General features: G+C 41.5%; 1 protein-coding gene across 3 annotated transcripts in view; it reads left to right on the top strand.

Moving 5' to 3' along the window:
* Positions 1–1036: 1036 nt before the first annotated feature.
* clcnk (chloride channel K) overlaps positions 1037–20715 on the top strand; it is a 48414-nt gene continuing 28735 nt past the window's right edge. For 2 of the 3 annotated variants that reach the window (XM_052039361.1, XM_052039363.1), the window contains exons 1-3: positions 1037–1171; positions 9918–10046; positions 16375–16503. In XM_052039361.1, the coding sequence (XP_051895321.1) occupies positions 1060–1171; positions 9918–10046; positions 16375–16503 (370 nt within the window). In that variant the 5' untranslated portion in view covers positions 1037–1059. The remainder of the gene's footprint in view (positions 1172–9917; positions 10047–16374; positions 16504–20715) is intronic. The other variant, XM_052039364.1, reaches the window with a different exon arrangement.

The following is a 20715-nucleotide window of genomic DNA, read 5'->3' on the forward strand; positions in this document are numbered from 1 at the left end:
ACACAATGGAAGCATCAGCCTTCAGTTATGCATAAGTTAGATCACTTTTCTGCTTCTGTGCCTTAACTTCTGATTGCATTAGTTACTGAAGTTATCCAGGTTTTGAATTAATTCTCCCCATGTCATGTTCTCCAGTCAATTTCCTCCTCCAGTCCGATTTGGATGACATCTCTAACTTTGCTAAAAGATTGCATAAATTTCTCTTAACACTTGACCTTAGAAAATTAAAATGTGATTCAGATGAGTATTTAAAACGATTAAAGAATTCAGTGGGATTGATATAAGGAAACCATGTCCTCCAGTGGGGAATCCAGAACAAACTGTATTAGTAGAATCAGAGCCCTGGATCACATGGACTCTGACCTTTTGGACCATTCTCCCATGTGGGACCTTGTCAAAGGCCCTACTGAAGTCCACATCAACTGTACTGGCCCCATTGCCCCACTTAGTCACCTCCTTGAAAAATTCATTCAGATTAGTAGACAGGATTTTCCCTTGTTTGGTAAAGGTATCAAAGGCAGGTAAATGGTGCTAAGCTGCAAGTTCGTCATGATTGAATGAATCAGGCTCAAAGCACTGACTGGTCTGCTCCTGTTTCTATGTTTCTTTATAAGTATTTTAGGAAGAAATGTGCAAAATATCAACCAGGAACCTAATTTCAATGAAGGCCATTAATTGCCCAAAGACGCCATGCAGGTTAAGATTTGGTAATAATGGCATTCTAAAGGACATCCTTGTGTTCAGTAGAGGTTTGTGTGCACAGTGGGTTTCAATCCTTCCCTTCAGTTTGAAATGCCTTTGGCTGTACGAGGAACCTTCCAAGGGCAGGTTATGACTGTAAATGTTATGTGTTCTATGTGGGGGGTGTGGTCTTGGGCTTGGGGAGGTGGGCAGGTGTTTTTCATCTTTTAAACCAGGTATACCAGGCAGGAGACTGTTAGCAAAGGATTGCCTGTGCGTTTGTCTGTCTGTGTGTGTTGGGGGCTGGGGCCGGTTGGGAGCAGTGGTGGGGGGGGGGGCACGAATGACACAGAAATCTTCATATGTCTTATATGTACAATGGATGAAGTATGGGGAGGAGAGAAAGTTTCCAGCCCAGGAGCAGAAGAAAGTTCTCCTTTGCAGCAAAACCCACAGAGACCCTGGCCCAAAACAAGGGACCGTGTAGCAGGTAAGTGAGATTAGCCTGCTGAATAAGCTTGCAATTTTAAAAGTAGGTCTGTCTTTCTCAGCATGCAGCATACAGACATCTTAGATGTTGTATATGACTTTCCAAAAGAAGTAATTTTTTCGGTATTATTTATTGCTTGCTTAATGTGACAGACCATTAAACCTGAAGAATCTACTGAACTACCAAGCGTCGGCCAAAACTGGTGATGTTGCCTGTGAAAATGTCAAGTCTGCCATAAGAAGTCTTTGCAATTCAGCACTCTATATCAGTGATTTATTGCATCCATAAATCCTTATTCAGTTCTAAATTTAAGTTCTGTTGTCATAATGATGCTTCTCAAAGTAGTAGTGTCGTGATTTTTACTGGCAAATGGTAATTGCTTCACTTTCTCTAATTATTTTTATTGGTCAGTGGGATTAAATGTTCAAATTAAAATGTTCAAATCAGCTTGCTGTGTCCAGTGTTCTGCAACACTGCAATACTTTTCGTAGACTGAATAACTTTTAAAAAGGTGACACCAAAAGTATCACAAACTGATTAATTGTTAGGCTGAATCGAAGCATTGGGAGAATACAAGATTTTTAAAGTAAAAAGAACCAAAGGATTAATATCATTTAAACTGTGCAGTAATATTGCATGAAAAGAAATAGGGATATTAATTACCTCAGTCTAATTAGAGTATAGACCATTTGACCCCTCATGCCTAATCCACCATTCAATGGCTCATCTTTACACCTTTGTCCCCAGATAGTCTTGGACCCCATTTCCTCAGGAGATCTTCCTTCCACGGCTTGTAGTTTTCCAGCCCCATACAGCCCACTTTTATCTCCTGCCCAAGATTCACAAGCAGGGCTATCTGGGAAGAGACAGTGTTTCTGCTCCTTCTTGCCATCCCAAACTCATTTCTTCTGACCTTGATTCCATCCTTTTTCCTTTGTCCAGTCCCTTCCCATCAATATCTCTGACGCCCTTCAACACTTTGACAATTTTCAGTTCTCTGGTCTATCTCTGGTATATCCTTCCTTAGGAAGAGAGACTCGACCTGTATTCGATATTCCAGGTGTTTCCTCACCAAGGCTCTATATAATTAGTCCCCAGGATGTCTTTGCTAATCACAACCCACACAGGCACCCAGCTTTGTATCATCAGCAAATCTGGATATATTAGACGTGGTCCCATTATACAAATCATTGATGTAGATTTGAAAAGCCAGGACCCAGTACTGATCCCTGCAGCACCACACTAGTGCAGCCTCCCAGCCCCAAAATGACCTGTTCATTCCTGTTCTCTGTTTTCTGTCCATTACCCAATCCTCAGTCAACACCAGTCTATTGCCTTCAATCCCGTGTGCTTAATTTTGTCTAAATCCTCTTGTGTAGCTTCTTAGCAAAGGCCTTCTGAAAGCCCAAATACACCACATCCATCAGTGGGGTTGCATTTACTACCTTCCGATCTGTGGGAAACTGGAAATTCCATGGAATTTTCAAACATGACAACTGCTGCACACAATGTTTCCATAGCTACCTCTTTTCTTCGGGTCCCAAGGATTTATTGGTGTTCAGTCCCATTAGTTTCTCCAATACCTTTTAATTCTGCTTTCATCTTCTCATTGACTCTTGAGCTGGAGTTCTCCACAGTTTCTGGGAGGTTCCCTGTGTACAAATATTTGTTTAATTTCTCTTCCATTTCCTTATCCCCCAATATAATTTCTCTTATGTCAGTCTGCAAGGACTACATTAACCAAACTTTTCCTCTTTACATATCTTTAGAAGCTTTTACAATGTGCCTTTACATTACTCACAGTTTAGTCTTGAATTCTTCATTCCATTGCTTTATTAATGCCTTGCTCATTCTTTGCTGAAATTGGAAATGTTCTCAACCCTCAGGCTTATTGCTCTTTTTAGCCACTCTATAAGCCTTTTCTTTTGATCTAATACTATCTTGAATTTCCCTCATTAGCTAGGGCTGGAGCATTTTTTCTGTTGAGTTTTTGTGCCTTAAAATGTCTTGTTATAAACTATGTACTAATCCTCTAAATGTTAGCATTGCCAACTCATGTCTCACACCTTTGTTTTTTTTAGATGTAAGGTACTGGCTTCAGATTGAAATAAATTGCTCTCAAGCTTTATATAAAATTCTATCGTAATATGATCATTCTTCCCTCAAGGCTCCTTAACCTGCCAATTATTAATTAGTCTGTTCTCATTGATCTAAAAATAGCTTGTTCCCTCAATGGTGGCTCAACACACTGATCATGGAAACCATCTCCTGTACACCACATGAATTCCACCTTCACACTGTTACTGCTGATATGGATTGCACACATAATTTGTAACAAGAGTTCCCCTTGCATTATTTTTGTTACATGCATCTCTAATTTCCTAATTTATATTTTGCCTTACTACTGTTTGGGTGCCTATAAATAATTTCCCTCCAATATTTTCTTAGCTCCATCCAAACTAATTCTACTTCTTGATATTCTGAGCAAAGACTCTTTCTCTCCTCTGCCTTTTCCCCATCCTTTATTCTCAAGGCTCTCACTCTTCCTTTTCCATTTCTTCTAAAAGCATCCTGGAATATTTAGTTCCCAACCTTTGTCACTCTGCGACCCATTGTAAGGGTGATTGGACTGGACCTACTTATAGCGATTTGTGGCATTAATTTGTCTACCTAGTTACAAAAGCTGTGAGCATCCAAATAAATTGCCTTCAATTTTGTCTTTACCATTTTTCCCTGCGCTGATTCTAAGTAGAGTTATACTTATATATTTCTATGCTCTGTCTCTTCCTGATAGTCTCTGGTAATCATTGCTTATTTCACTACTCCAACCTACTCCCTTGGCCTTAATTTCTAAATTTCTAAGCTTTCTAAATTTCTCCTCTCCCAACAATTTAGTTTAAAGCCTTATGTATAGTTCTAGTTATTTGATTTTGCTGAGGCACTGCTCACAGCCAGATTCAAGTGAATCCTGTCCCAACAGAACAGCTTCCTCTCCTTCCACCTCTGGGTCCAGTGTCCCCTGAATTGGAACCCATTTCTCTCACACCATCCTGTGGACCACACATCCTTCTTTTTCAATACAATATCAATACAATACTCTGGTTGTATTGGTTCTCTGCTTATGTACACATCCCTTAGGTAGTAATCCAGAAATTATTACCTTTGTGGTTCTCCTTTTTAACTTGGACCATAAGGTGTTCATAGCTGTCATTCTGGATCTGGATCTTTTCAACTACCACCTCCCACCCCCCCCCCACACCCCCGCACCACTACAAGTTTCTTTGCAGACTCAAGGAGATGACATTAACCCTGCCACTGGGCAGGGGACATTGGCGTTCAGGAATCATACCCTCAGCTGCAGAGAACAGAATCTATCCCCTAACTATACTCTCCTTTACCTTGACTAATTTCATTTGCACTCTCCCAATTTGAATGGCTCCCTGTACTGTAGACCTGTGGTCAGTTTGCTCATCCTCCTTGCAGTCTCTGCTCTTGGTCCACAGGCTGCAAGAACGTTGTACCTGTTGCAAGTGGGCAAGGGCCAAGGCTCCTCCAACACTATCTTCTGGGCCTCAGTCATGGTCACACCCCCCTGTCCCTCTTGACTGACTTCTTCTACAATCCATGGGTTGTATCTGTTTCTTGGAATGAAGTGTCCAGGTAACTTTCCCTCTCCCTTGTGCATGGCAGTGTCTGAATCGCAAACTCCAGTCCATCAGCTCAAAGTCCCTCCAGCTGCTGATGTGGTCTTCATAGATCACCATGGTTTCCACAGACCCCAGCTGCAAAATATCTCCTGACATACCTGTGTTAATTTTAGTATATTTATCAAATTAATTTAGTTTATTTATTGGTGTTGGTATTGCTATTGGTTTATTATTGTCACTTGTACTGAGGTACAGTGAAAAACTTGTCTTGCATACTGATCATACAAGTCAATTCATTACAGTGTGCAGTTACATTGAGTTAGTACAGAGTGCATTGATGTAGTACAGGTAAAAACAATAACAGCTACAGAGAAAGTGCAGTGCAATAAGGTGCAAGGTCACAACAAGGTAGGTCATGAGGTCAGAGTCCATCTCATCGTATAAGGGAACCGTTCAATAGTCTTATCACAGTGGGATAGAAGCTGTCCTACTGTTGATCATATGGCATTGAAGTCACTGATTCACTAAAATCCAACTTCAGTAGACACTGGATGGGTACAGCTCGCTGCTCTAAACGATGCATTGTGTTTGTCGAACCCACAGACTTATACTCCCTGCATGGTGAACTAATCTCAGGGCATGAGTTATCACTACAGCTATTTAACTGGGTAGGTGTTGTACTAAGAAGTAGGATTAAACTTCTGCAATACCATTCTCAGAGAATAGTAGTGACTGGATTCTGTCAACTGATGAGACAGACTGTGTACAGCTAGGCCTGTGCAATATGTTAAGTAGGTATTAAATGTTCGGGGTCACTGGAGTGATCATGTCTGATGGGCAAAAATTTTTAACTGGTTTTTCACGTTGACATCTAATGCCTCCCCATTTTCTTTCATTCCACTACTGCCAGTTGAACCTTCAGCCAACTGGGCCCTGAGAATTCCCTCCCTCAACTTTCCTATCTCTCCTTCCTTTAAAATTCTCCCTAAAGCCTACCTCTTTCACCAAAATTTTAGTCTTGATACCTTTTCTATGTCAATTTTTGTTTGCTTATGTTTCCATGAAGTATCTTTTGGGTTACTAAGCCAAACTTGGATGTTTTTACTATGTGACTGCAGAGTATTGAGATGTGTAACCAAGTCAGTGAGTTATCAGTGCAGAATTATGTGAAGGGGAGATCTATGGAGAAAACCTTTTCAGGGTTATTTTCAGTTTTAAAGTACATATGAACAAGGGGGATCAGAGAGGTGTTATTTTGTGATTACGTTTGTCTCATCGTAACGCTTGGAATATGTAACAGTGACAGCTGAATAACCCATTCCTTTTAACAACCTCTGTGCATTAACATTACTGAAGATTCGAGCCAAAGTACATAACTGCCTGAAGGAGGTGAGTGATGAGAATTAAACTTCCAAGCAAATAAAGTGAAATTCTCACAGACCTTAAATACAATTGAACTAAAACTCCAGGATACAGATCTAATATTAGAACCTACGTTACTGAACCATGACTAGTTACATTCCTTAGATAACATTTCCATGATTGCGATGCACAAGACCCAGTATATGCCATTGAGCAGTGTGCGTGTTTTCCTGGGTTTATGCCTACAGCTTTCAATTCCCCTCTTTTTCTTTAAGGAATAATAAACCAAACCTTTAATTGTCTACAGTTTGAGTTGCGTGGGAACAATTTTCAGTTCTACCGAGGTTACAGTAGGGAAAAGTAGCAATTGCCATAAGTAAGGTGGGAATCAGAAAGAATTCCCACATATCCCAGAAGGATGCCACATTAATGTGGAAGTTTCATAGGAAACCTGGAGCATTTCTATGCAGGGTGTAAACTGTGAAGTAAAGCATTGAGGAGGCACATGTCTGTCATTGTCAATGCTGAAGGTCACTCAAGAATTGGCCCTGGTTGTAACTGTCTCTGCCCATACAATTCTATTAACTACGGTGGAACTGAATGTGTTGAAGGTGTAGGGATAAACGCAATGGCCAGAGACCAGTCCGTTTGACCTTGGTGGTGGGGAAAGTTCAAAATAAAATCAAGGACAAAATTAGCAACCACTTGGACAAGTGTGGATTGATTAAAGAAAGGCAGCAAGGGTTCGTTAAAGGCAAATTATCCCTAACTGATTTGATAAGAGTTGTTTGATTAGGTAACAGAGTGTCAATGAGGGAAATGCACTTGATGTTGTATACGTGGACTTCCAATGGACATTTGATACGGTGCCACTTAACAGGCTTGTCATCGAGAATGAAGGACGGAATGAAGAGGGCTGGAGCAGTGTGGATAGAAAATTGGGCTAAGTAACAGGAAACAGAGAGCAGTAATGAAAGAATGCTTTTCGGGTGGAAGGGAAGAGCACAGCGGAGTTCCCCAGGAGTGGGTGTCGCTTTTCTTAATATATGTTAATAACTTGGACTTTGAAATACAGGACACGATTTCCAAATTGTGCAGATGACACAAAACTTTGAGGTGTAATAAACTATGAGGACAGTAATAGACTTCAAGGAGATAGTGTCAGATTGGTGAAATGGGTGGATGGATGGAAGGTGGAATTTGATGCTGACAAATGTGAATTGATAATTTTGATAGGAAGAATGAAAATAAAATATAAACTAGAGGGCACAATTCTGAAAGGGGTGCAAGAACACAGAGATCTGAGGGAATCTATGCATACTTTGTCGAGGAAGTGGTTACAAAGGTATATGGTAGCCTGGGTTGTATGAATAGATGCATGGAGTATGGGAGCAGGGGAGCCATGATCAACCTTTATTAAAATACAGGTTTAACCACAACCAGAGTATCGTGTCTGGTTCTGCATGCTACACCTTAGGAAAGATGTGAAAGGTTTGGAGAGGATGCAGAAGGGTTTTATCAAAATGATTGCAGGCGTGGGGGGGATTTATGTGAATAGACTGGAGATTGTGCTCCTTGGAACAGAGGAGTGGAACCAATTGGAACCACTATAAACTTCCCTCCAGTCTAAACAGATCTGATAGAGATATTTAAAATCATGAAAGGCATGAACAGAACAAATAGAGAGAATCTCTTCCCATTGGCAGAGGAGTGAAGAAATAGGGGAACAAAAGATAGGGAGCAGAGACTGAAGGAAATTGGCAAATGAACTAAAAATTACATGAAGGTAGTGCAGATTCGACAGGACATTTGACCTTCCACACTGTAACAGTCCTGTGATTCCGTGCTTCTTTGGTTATCAGTAACTGATCATCTCTCACGTGCTTATTGGTAGCAACTGAAGACTAATTTCCCCTCTACTGCCTTTTTGCAGGGAGTTAGAACATAGAACATAGAACACTACAGCACAGTACAGGCCCTTTGGCCCACAATGTTGTGCTGACATTTATCCTGCTCTAAGATCTATCTAACCCTTCCCTCCCACATAGCCCTCCATTTCTCTATCATTCATTCATGTGGTTATCTAAGAGTCTCTTAAATGTCCCTAATGTATATGCCCCCACAACCTCTGTCGGCAGTGTGTTCCACGCACCCACCACTCTCTGTGTAAAAAACTTACCCCTGACATCCCCCAATCTTCCTCCAATCACCTTAAAATTATGCCCCCTCGTGTTAGCTATTGTTGCCCTGGGAAAAAGTCTCTGACTGTCCACTCGATCTATGCCTCTTATCATCTTGTAATTGAATTGGAAGGTAAGTTTGTGGCTCCGTAAAGCTTGGTACTAAATTGGGTACATTCCTGAAGGCATCAACTTACACAGATCGCACAGCTCTTTGAGTATCTATCAATTTCCTGAAACCCACTCAAATGGGTAAAGAGGTGCAGCAGAGTATTAAACTGCAGGTCCTGATCACCACACCTGGCGTCCATAGGCCTTCAGGTTTTCTAGAAGGGATTACCTTACAATGATTTCCCTGCTCACCCCCCCCACTTCCATTCCCCCCCCCCCCAACTTTACCCACTTTATCTCAAGGTGGAGAAGACAACAACTGTGTTCACTACAGGAGTACGCTTGTGATAGACTAGGGGTAGAGTTCAAAATGTTCATGTTTTAGGGTTCATGTACTTTCTTCAACAGAACTATCAGGCAACTTTGCGTCATGAGCAAATAGAGTGGCCTGGGTTTTGCAGCAAAAGAGGACATAGTTTTAATGTGACAGGTAAAAGATTTAAAGGGGATCTTAGGGGTAAGTTATTTACACAGAGAGTGGTTGATATCTGGAACATTCTGCCACAGGAGATGGTGGAATCAGATGCATTTGCAATATTTAAGAGGCATTTAAGCAGACTCTTAAATAGGCAAGGCATGGAAGGATGTAGTCCTAATGTGGGCAAGTGGTTTTAGTGCAGATGGGCAAAAAGGTCAGCATGGATGGGCCGAAGGGCCTATTTCTGTGCCTGTGCAACTCTATGACTCAAATAAAATGAGTTGACCATTCATGACACTCCAGGTGTCCACAGACTTATCAATGGTTATTGAGTTAAACCTGTAGTAATTAGAGAGCAGTGAGGGCATGGCACCCTCTATAGGAGAGCTGAAACCTATGTGAGCAGGGAAGGTAACAGTGTTCCTTCCCAACAAGACAGATTGACATTTCTGAGGAATATAAAAATTAGAATATTTAATTTATGTAAAATCGTGTGCAGGAAGTAAAATAAAGTGAGGGTGAGAAGTCTGTGACTAAGAGATAAAAGAGATAGAAAATACAAAGGAATGAGACTGAACTTTAAATTTTCAGAACAGAAAAGTTGTTTGGTAGAAGTTAAGTATTAAAATTCTGTTAAAAATAACACAAATGGACAAGGCCTTTTTGGTTAGTAAATAACCAGTAAATAACCAGAATGACTTGGTGCTCTTTGTGTCTTTTAATACCAGCAAGTCCCAATGTCACAAAGCTTGTGGAAGAGCATGGAAAACCAGGCAGAAGCTTTCCAATTTCCATGACTAATAGAGACGGTAAAGTTTCTGTCCAATTCTCTCCTCAGTAGTAGTGCAGGCTGGTAGGCACACTGTAATTATTACCACAAAACCTGTGACGATGTGAACCATCTCTGTAATGCCAGACTTGTATATACTTTATAATGAAACTTTTCCATGCTTCATCATGTCTTGCAGCATGTTTAACTTTTGTCAAACGTCAACTCTTCCGGGCGGGAGACGACTGGTATTTTCTCTTCATTCTTGGTGTGTTAATGGCTCTCATTAGTTTTGCAATGGACTTCACAGTGGTCAAACTTTTCAAAGGTAAGCAAAGGCAGAATTCTTACACTAATTGTTTTACTGTGGCTTTTCTAAAAATTCATTTTCGAGATCCATGCGTCAAAGATAAGGACAGCATTTACTGCCCTGCCCTGATTGCACTTGGTAAAGTAATAGTGAGCCACTTCTTGAACTGCTGCAGTTCAGGTGAAGATACTTCCACAGTGCTGTTGGTTAAGGAGTTCTAGTACTTTGATGCAGTGACAATAAAGGACTGGTGATTTATTTCCAGAAAGGGTTCTGTGGGCTTTGGAGGGAAGAAGTCCGAGGTTTGAGAGGTGCTGTTCGAGTAGGCTGGGTGATTAACTGCAATGCATTTTGCAGATGGTCCTCACTGCAGCCACTAGATTCCTGTGGTATGGGGATTGAATGCTTGGAGTGGCTGTTTGGGTGCCAGTCAAGTGGTGGCTTTGTCCTGGGTGGTGCCAATCTTCTTGAGAATTGTTCATGCTGCACTCATCCAGGCAGAAGAGGTAATCCGTTACACTCCTGATGTGTCCTGTAGATGGCGGAAAAGCCTTGGGGCATCAGGAAATTGAGTAACTCACAGAATACCCAGTCTCTGTCCTACTCTAGTAGCCATGGTATTTATGTGGTTTGTCCAGTTGAACTTCAGATCACTAGTGGCCCCTAGGATGCTGATGGTGAGGTCACGTCATTGAACATCAAGGGTTAATGGTTAGACTCTTAATTGTTGAAGATGGACATTGCCTGTCACTTTTGTGGTGCACATGTTATCTAGGTCTTGCTATGTGCAGGCATGGACTGCACCGTTGCTAAGGAGGTGCAAATAGAATTAAATTGTGTGCAATCATCAGCAAACATGTCTACTTCTGATCTTATGATTATCCTCTACAATGTTACACCCTTATAGCTGGGAGGGCAGCAAATGACTCAGACATGGGTCAGTGGCAGCTTTTTATGCTGGTGAGACTGATGGTTGCACTTCTGATGGTGTCATGTTTACCTCACTGAGAATTAACAGAATTTATTACCTGCAGTTTATGGAGCTTGTTCTGAAGGAAGAAAACTGACAGCTCTGTGGCTTTGCTTTGGTCTGGGATCATCGAGGTTGTTTTATTGCACATAATGAAATCTATCAGCTATGACTCATTTAGTACAACTTCTGCCACTGCGTCAGAACATTCTGTGTTCAAGCTCAATTCCAGATACTTGACACAAAACTCTAGGGTGATATTCTAGTGAAGGACTGAAGAAGAGTTGTATAATTGGCAATGTTTTGATGTTAAACTCTTTCAGGTAAGGAAAAAAAATTATTTGGCATTATCTTGAAATGGGGAGTGATCCCTGGGACCTTGGCACCCTCAGCACCATGATCTCCTACTTACCATTCCTCTAATACAGATTATTTAGTCACCATCACATTATTCTTTGCAGAAGGCTGCTGTGCGCAAACTGGCTGCAGTCCCTGCATTACAATAGTAATTACATATCAAGAGTAAATGAAAATATTACTTTTTCTTTATTGGCATTGCATTTATAAGATAAGATTTCTTTATTAGTCACATGTACATTGAAACACACAGTGAAATGCATCTTTTGCGTAGAGTGTTCTGGGGGCAGCCCACAAGTGTCACCACGCTTCCAGCACCAACATAGCGTGCCAACAACTTCCTAACCCGTATGTCTTTGGAATGTGGGAGGAGACCGGAGCACCCGGAGGAAACCCACGCAGACGCAAGGAGAACGCACAAACTCCTTACAGACAGTGGCCAGAATTGAACCCAGATCGCTGGCGCTGTAATAATGTTACATTAACTGCTACACTACAGTATGCTTACCATATGTTAGTATGCTTTTGGATAAACTCCCAAAACTTAAACTTCTGTCCTGCATACAATTGCTTTATTTTAAGGATCCAGTTCACAGAATGCATTACACTTTTAATAGTATTTGCATAATTGTAAATCTCTTTAAATATTATCAATCTCCTTAGAAACCATTGCACTCTCATGGACCTTGTATTATCTTCGGAGTGAGATAATTCTATTTACAGTTCCACACTGCAAATAATCACTGATCCTATGGTTAATCTTTGCGTAAGTTTCTTCCCTTTTATTGATGATAACTGCCTCGTGTTTTATCAAAGCAAAGCTTGATGGCGAAGTGCATGATTAATTGCAGCAATCACACCTCTTTGCATCAGTGCTATTGAGTAGTAACTGCACATCAAGATTAAGCTGACCCTCCTGGGCTACTTCAACTCCAGAGTTGGAAAGGGTGTGATTTGCAAGACAGGGATAGGAAAAGCCAGCACCAGTGGAGTCCTTGACAAAGTGCTTGGAGCATCACCTTATCATAACCCAACTCCCTGTTTCTTCAGAAACAAATGCAGGACCACATAGCAACATCCTCAACCTAGCCACTCACACTCAGAGCAGAAGTGAGATAGTGGATTTATCCTATGGGAGGAGATCGAATAGATCCTTGTTCTATTCAGACCCTTGTTCTTGCTCTGTCATTCAATGAATTCATAGCTTTACCTCAGTGCCACTTCCCCGCACTAGCTCTAAATGCCTCTGTTCCTTAGTATCCAAAAATCTATTGATCTCTGTCATGAATGTACTTAATGATTAAAGCATAACAGCTCTCTTGGGTAGAAAGGTCCAAAGACTCACTGCCTCACTCACTAACTCTGGGTGAAGAAATTCCTTCTCATCTGCCTTGAATGGCCAACACCTTACTTTGAGACTGTGATGATGGTTCTGGATACTACAGCTGGTGAAACATCAGGACTGCAGCCCAGTGAAAATTTTGTATGTTTCAATGGGACTACCACTCATTCTTCTAAGCTCAAGAGAGTATGGACCCAATCTATTCAATCGCCTCTCATAGGATAAATCCACTATCCCAGGCTGTACGTCCTACCTTAGGTAGGGGAACTAGAACTGTATGCAATATTTCAGATGTGATCTCACTGGGGTCCTATATAATGGCATCTTTATCTTCTAGTCAAGTCTTCACTCAATAAAGTCCAACATGCCATTTGTCTTCCTACTGTACCTGGACTTTAACTTTCAATGATGTGTCCAAGTACACCCAGGTCTCCCTGAACACCAACCCCTTCCAATCTCTGATTATTTAAATAACACTTTTTTTTAAATCAGAGTGTATAACACAACAGTTTTTCACATTATATTCCGTCCACCATGTCTTTGCCCCTTCACTGAGTCTGCTTATGTTCCCTGAACCCTCTCTGCATCCTCCTCACCACCTTAGCTGGCACCCAGTTTTAGTTCATCAGCAAACTTAGAAATAATGCACTGAACCATAATACAGATTATGAACATCTGGGACCCTCACACTGAGATCAGTGGTGCCTCCCAACTTGAAAATGACCCCTTTATTCCTACTCTGTTTTCTATCCCTTAGTCTGTCCCTAGACCTGCATGTTCTAAACGTGTTTAATAACCTCATGCATGGCACCTTATCAAAAGCCTTCTGAAAATCCAAATACTCCACAGTCACTGGTTCCCCTTTAACTATTTTGCAGGTTGTAGCCTCAAAAAACGAATGGATTTGTCAAATGTGACTTTTGTTTCAATAATCCAAGTTGATTCTGCCCAGTCCCAATAATTTCTCCAAAACTATGTTTTTAACTTATTTCAGCTCCTCATTCACTCTTGGCCTATTTCTGGAAGGAAGGCAATTGTTCTCTTTCTCTGCCAGTTCCTCATTCCCCAGTATCATTTCCATTTTCTCAGTCTATCAGGAACCCACATTAATCCTTTCCCTATTCATTCATCTGTAGAAAGTTTGCAGTCTGTTCTTGGTAGATTACTTTTGTTTTTGGTTTCCATTTCCTTATCAATATCTTGGTTCACCTTTGCCTATTTCTTAGATGTTCCCAATCAGGTTTGCTGCTCTTTTTGTTAACATTATAAGCTTTTTCCTTTGATCCAATATTATCCTGAAATTCTCTTGTTCACCACAACTGCATCGTTTTTCCTGCTATGTTTTGTATCTTAAAGGGATATATTTTTGTTGTACAATATGTATAATTGCTTTAAATGTTAGCCATTGCTTGATTACTGACACATGTAGCTTCCCAGTCTAACAAATCCAACTTGTATATCTTCATAGGTTGCTTTGTTTAGATTTAAGACCCTGATTTCAGATTTTACTACATCACCTTCAGACGTTATTTTAAAATACTATGATATTATGATCACTTCTCTAAAGGCCCCTTACCAGCCACATTATGAATGAATTCTTTCTTATTGCGCATTTCTAGATCTAAAATAGCCATTTCCCTCATTGGATCTTCAACATACTGATCCATCAAACTATCTCTTATGCCCTCCATGAGTTTATTCTCTGTACTAGTACTGCCTAGTCTATAGATTAATTTCCAGCATGATTAGGGCAGGCACAGTAATGTAGCCAATAGTGTAACGCTATTACAGTGCCCGCGACCCAGGTTCAATTCCGGCTGCTGTCTGTAAGGAGTTTGTACGTTCTCCCCATGTTTGCATGGGTTTCCTCCGGGTGCTCCGGTTTCCTCCCACATTCCAAAGACGTCTGGGTTAGGAAGTTGTGGGCATGCTATGTTGGGGCCAGAAGTATGAGGACACTTGCGGGCTGCCCCCAGAACACTCTATGCAAAAGATGCATTTCACAGTGTGTTCCGATGTACATGTGACTGATAAAGAAATCTTATCTATTGATCACTCTTCTTACACGGGCCTATAATTTGCTGATTCATACCATTTCCTGCATTATCACTGCCCTTTGAGGGCCTGCAGATAACCCACTTCAATTATTTCTGTCCCTTGTTGCTTCTTTAATCCGTCCAAACTGATATTATATCTTGATTTTCCAAGCTACAATCTTTATATTTGTTTTTGGGGCTATGCTCCTAATTTGCTCATTTCTTGGAAAGTTTAATTCACAATCTTGGTCACTTTGCAACCATATCTCCACAAAGGCTTTCGGATTACACCCATTTATTTTTATTTGAACCATTAATTCATCTATCTTGTTAAATACGCAATGTGCATTCAGGTAAGGAGTCTAAGATTTTGCTGTATATTTTCATACTTGCACATTTGTATTCTCTGTCCCTTCTTGAGATACTCTGGTTATCATTACCCATTTTGCTGCTCTCTACTATCAACCACCTTGTCTTTTTTCTTTAACTTTCTAAATTTCATCTCACCATAACCTTCCCACACCTCCTCTGTCCCCTAACTATTTAATATGTGCAATTCTAGTTCTTCAATACACTGGACCCATACCAAATCAGGTGAAGCCTGTATTAACAGAACAGCTGCCCCTTTCCCTAACACTGATACTAGTGTCCTGAAAACTGAAATCCACTTCTCCCACATTGCTCTCTGAGCTGTGCATTCAGCTCTCTGAACACTATCATGAGTAAATTCCTTTGTGTTCACCCAACCTGACTGCTCCCTTTTTCATCCCCCCTGTAGCCTCTGCTCCCGTTGTCAAAGGCAATCCGTGAGCTCAGGGTTGGGTCAATTCCTAGAGTTGACCCCAGGCATCTGCTCACCTTTTCTGGTTCTGACCTTTATCCCGGGGGTCGTTTGAGGGGGTGGGGAGGGTGATCGCATCAGGGAGAGGGGCTGGGAAAGGAAGGAAGGGCTGTAGGCTTGTGGACCAATTGTTGGGAGGGCTCTGGTCCAGGACAAACACTAATACACTGACGCAGAGGGGTGCAGGCCAGAGAATCTTCTGATGAGTGGTGGGGGGAGTATGACAGCACAAATAACATAACTTACTTATTATTAAGCAAGAAGAAACAATTGAGCCTATTGGGTTTTGAAACTGAAGGCTCCACTTATATTCAACAACTTAACATTTAAAAATTCTTGTCATTTGTTTTCAATGAAGAATAAAATCAAATAATATAATTCCATTGGTCACAGAGAGTGCGTGTTTAGTAAATAATCAAGGCTTATGTTTCATTTTCCTACATCACTCTCTGCCCTTGCCCTGCCTTTGAACCCATGAACATTAATAGTTTGCCAGCGTTTCTTCCAGCTACCAAGTGTAGCAGAAATAAATGCTTTCTACCCGGGTGGCGTAAGCAAATGATTTAACACGTCCATTTAAACCATGAGATTACTGGGGAAGTGGCACTAGGTGATCTGTGCAAGTTATAATTTCTCCCAGCTATTAATTTTAAAAGCAGCCCATTACCATGTACAGCACACAGGGAAAACAACCAAATAGATCTGAGCAAAACTGCTAACTGAATTTGAGATGCAAGCAGAATGTGCTTTATTCCTGAAGTAAGGGGCTGGGGTTTCTCAAGCTTCTTGTGCCTCCACAGCTCATCGATGGCTCTACGAGCAGTTAGACGGCAACGATCTTCTGCAGTACATGTCTTGGATTGTGTACCCTGTTGCAATGACAACATTCTCCACTGGTTTCTCTCAGTGTGTGTCACCGCAGTCAGGAGGTAAGTCTGCCACAGCTGATTTATTTATAACTGCAAAAACATTCACATAATCTGCCTCCCATTGGTACTGTGAACATGCCGCAAAATACAGCTGCTCAGTCGTGTCTTCTGTGAAGAAAGTTCCCATGTCAAGATGAGCTGAAATGCATCATTAGACATGCAGGTCCATTTTGAAATCCAATCCATAAATTCCAGAAGATTTCAGGAATTCAAATGGGAGTAAGAGTTAGTGTGGTAATCCCGTAACAAGGGTGTAATTAGCCAGGCTCTCCTCAGAAATAGGATCAATGTTACCACGCTCAGAGCAGACGGCGAGAGTGCTGACAGTGGGGGGAATATTTGTGGTGCTGAATCTCTAACCCAAGCAACCTTTGAGAACAGCGCTTTACGGGGAGCATAGAAAGCTAACTTTACCCCTCCATGTTCATTTAATTCAGGAACTGCACCATCCAATTGGAAAATTGGTGCTGACACTCCTCTGTCTAAGAAAGGTGAGAAAGAGAGAGCCAAGGAAATTATAGTGCAAACAGCTCGACGTCTATCATTGGAAAATTACTGTTGTCTGATCCAGGGTAGGGTGGCTGAACACGATGAACATTTTAATTTGAGCAGCATCAGCATGGATTTGTAAGTGGAAGGTCATGCTTGACAAAGCTGCTTGAATCCTTTGGAAAGATGTCTAAACTATTACTCAGTGGAATATTTATTTCCATGAACATCCAGAAGGCATTTGATGAGGTCCCTCATTAGAGACTGAATAACTACCATTGAAGCTCATGGAATTGGTGGCTCAGAAATTGGCTGAAAACCAAGAGACAGTTGACTGCTGGTGCCCTGGGCTACCTGCATTGGGGCTGCAGTTATTCACCAGATCTATAAGTCATTTAGATGTTGAGTTGGAAAACCACATTGAGACAAACCTGTGAACAGAAACATCCTAATTGCAAAAAGATATCAACAGATGAAGTGAATGAAATACTTAAATAAGCAAGATATAGAACGATCCATCTATGAGTGTAGATTGATGAAAAGGTCAGTGCACCAAAGGGCCCATTTCTGTGCTTGTGGCTCTGACTCTAACGCAACTGTGGCAAATAGATTATTGTGTAAGGCGATTGGAGGAAGATGTAAGGGGGATGTCAGGTGTAAGTTTTTTACACAGAGAGTGGTTGGTACATGGAACGCACTGCCAACAGAGGTTGCGGGGGTAGATACATTAGGGACATTTAAGAGACTCTTAGACACATGAATGATAGAGAAATGGAGGGATATGTGGGAGGGAAGGGTTAGATAGATATTAGAACAGGATAAAATGTTGGCACAACACCGTGGGTCGAAGGGCCTGTACTGTGCTGTAATGTTCTATGTTCTATGTTCAAATGTGAAGTCATCCATAAGGATAGAACAGGGTATTTATTTTATATGGTGGAAAGCTGGTAGAAGTAGACCTCCTGAGAAATTTGGGAAGTCATGTACAGAACATAATCAAAAAGGCTAATGTGATTTGATCCAGGTGACAGCACAAGAGTCAGATTGCAGCTATACAAACCCCGATAAGACCACTCTGGGTATTTTAAGTTGTTGTGGGCACCAAGTCTTAGAAAGGGTATGTTGACCTTGTAGACCAGGGAGGACAGTGTGGAGAATGATACCTGAATTCCAACCATTAAATTATGAGGAGAGATTCCACAAAAAACAAGTTGTATTCCCTGGGATTTAGGTCAGTGGATGGTTTGACTGAAGCTTTCAAGATTTTAGGCTAACTGATATATACAAACATATGAATTAGAAGCAGGAGTAGGCCACTCGACCCCTCAAACCTGCTGTGCTATTTAATAAGATCATAGCCAATCTGGTTATAATCTCAACTCCACATTCCCATTTATTCACAGTAACTTTTCACCCCCTTGTTTATCAAAATATACCTCTGTCAGAAAAATGCTCAAGGATTCTGCTTCCAGCACCCTTTGTGGAAGAGAATTCCAAAGATTCATTACCGTCCAAGAGAAAAAAAAACTCATCTCTGTCTTAAATGGGTGACCCCTTATTTTTAAACAGAGACCACTTGTTGTTGAGTTCCTCATGAGGAGAAACATCATCTCCACAGCCACCCTGTTAAGACACCTCAGGGTCTTTTACTTTTCCATCAAATCCCCTCTCACTCTAAGTTCCAGTGGATGAACAGAGAGAAACTGTTCAGAGTGTCTGGGGTCTAGGACTAAGGACATGTCTAGAAGTTAGAGCTTGGATTCTAAACTTTGAAGCAGAGGAAATAGTTCTACATCCAGAGGTTGGTAGGAAATTGGAACTCACTTCTGTAAGTGGTCAGTCAGTAGTTTATTTTAAACCTGAAATTTCTGTTAACCGAAGCTCATGTGAAGTTTGGTTACGGACCTGCCGTGATCTCACTGATTGCCTGGAAAGGCTTCAGGGAGGAGGGGAGTGGGGTAATTGCCACATTTTGATGTTTCTTTGTACCTGACTCCCTCCTGTGGCCAACCTACTTCTGATGTAACACTGAAACACACACAAGAGGAAGGTCCCAGGTCCAGTTCTTGTTCTGCAAAAGCAGTTGACTTGTAATGACTGACGTTATAATGCCACCAGTGGAATATTGTACATCACCAAATGTGTGTGATGACATCCAGCTCTACCCCTCCATCACTTTTCTTAGCTCCACAACTACCTCTACATTGTCAGATCACATCTTCAACATTGGGCCATGGATGAAAATCTTAGTTTTCTTGATATAAGCACCAGAAAAGCCAACTCCCAATCTCAGCAATCACCAAACACCAACTCCCTTGCCTGACTCCATCTTCCTGTATGACTACTTGTTCAGATGGCTGAACTAAACTGATTAAACCTCAGCACGTTCTTCAACCTTAGATCCAATCTGTTACTAAGTCTGCCCACCTCCAACTTTGCAACGTTCTCTGGACCTGCCCATACCCAATGTGAGCATCTTTATGCCGAGTTACCCAAATCTCCTCCTGTCCTTCAGAAGAGGAGAGAACATCATACAAAGGTCATGTTAATATCTGATTTGTAAGTAGAGTGTTACATGACATGTGATCCTGCAATCTAACATTCTCAGTGGATGGAGACTCACAGGAAGCAGACGTTCTGCCCTTGGGTCTTGTACTATGATTTTCTAGAGTGAATACTGGGAGGAAGGTCAGGAACTGAGTTAAGGAGATCTCTTCACTTGCGCATCCTGTTGTCTACTCTCGTGCTGGTTGGCAGGCACGGTAGTGTATGGGCAGGGATGGTAGTGTATGGGCAGGCATGGTAGTGTAGTGGTTAGCATAATGCTATTACAGCGCCAGCAACCCGGGTTCAATTCCGGCTGCTGTTTGTAAGGAGTTTGTACGTTCTCCCCATGTCTGCGTGGGTTTCCTCCGGGTGCTCCGGTTTCCTCCCACATTCAAAAGACGTACGGGTTAGGAAGTTGTGGGCATGCTTTGTTGGCGCTGGAAGCATGGCGACCTTTGTGGGCTGCCCTCAGAACATTCTACGCAAAGATGCATTTCACTGTGTGTTTCAATATACATGTGACTAATAAAGAAATCTTATCCTATCCATGAAGCAATTCCCCAGTTGTAAGGAAGAGCACATCTGCCATCTGGCCTGTAAGCCGAGGGTGGGAAGTCAGATGGGGCAAGAAATTAAGAGGAGTGGATGCATGTTGGAAACAGCCGCTGGTTTTAACCTGCAGTGAGGAAGAATAGTCCAAAAGGAACGCAGAACAGCAAAGAGCAACAGATATGGCAGAGTTCAGGAGCCTTCTCTGCAAACTCAATTCTTCATTGATTCATGATGCACACATGGGAGACGGGAGCACCATGAGCCATTGTGGTGGTCAGGAGCTCCTAGACTGGCTGACCATCTATCTTGTCAACTAATCCAGGTGTTTCTGCCTCAATATTTCTTTGACTGAACTAAGGAAAGGAAAAAAAAAATCAGCCAAGGTTCATTGTCCAATAATTTCTGCTGTAAAATGAATTTGTGTGTTAGGTGAAGGCAGGATTGAATCAAACCATAACATCTTTACCAGGGAGGCTGAATGTCAACTGCTCCTGAGCATCCAAAATTTAATACTGAGTAGGGTATTTGAAAAACATATTTGCATACATATATCAATGTTTATATTACTAGTGTGAGACGAATTCTTGATACATGAACTATTGTCCAATGCACTGATTATTTGCT

This window comes from Pristis pectinata, chromosome 26, assembly GCF_009764475.1.
Source record: "Pristis pectinata isolate sPriPec2 chromosome 26, sPriPec2.1.pri, whole genome shotgun sequence".
Taxonomy (NCBI): Eukaryota; Metazoa; Chordata; class Chondrichthyes; order Rhinopristiformes; family Pristidae; genus Pristis; species Pristis pectinata.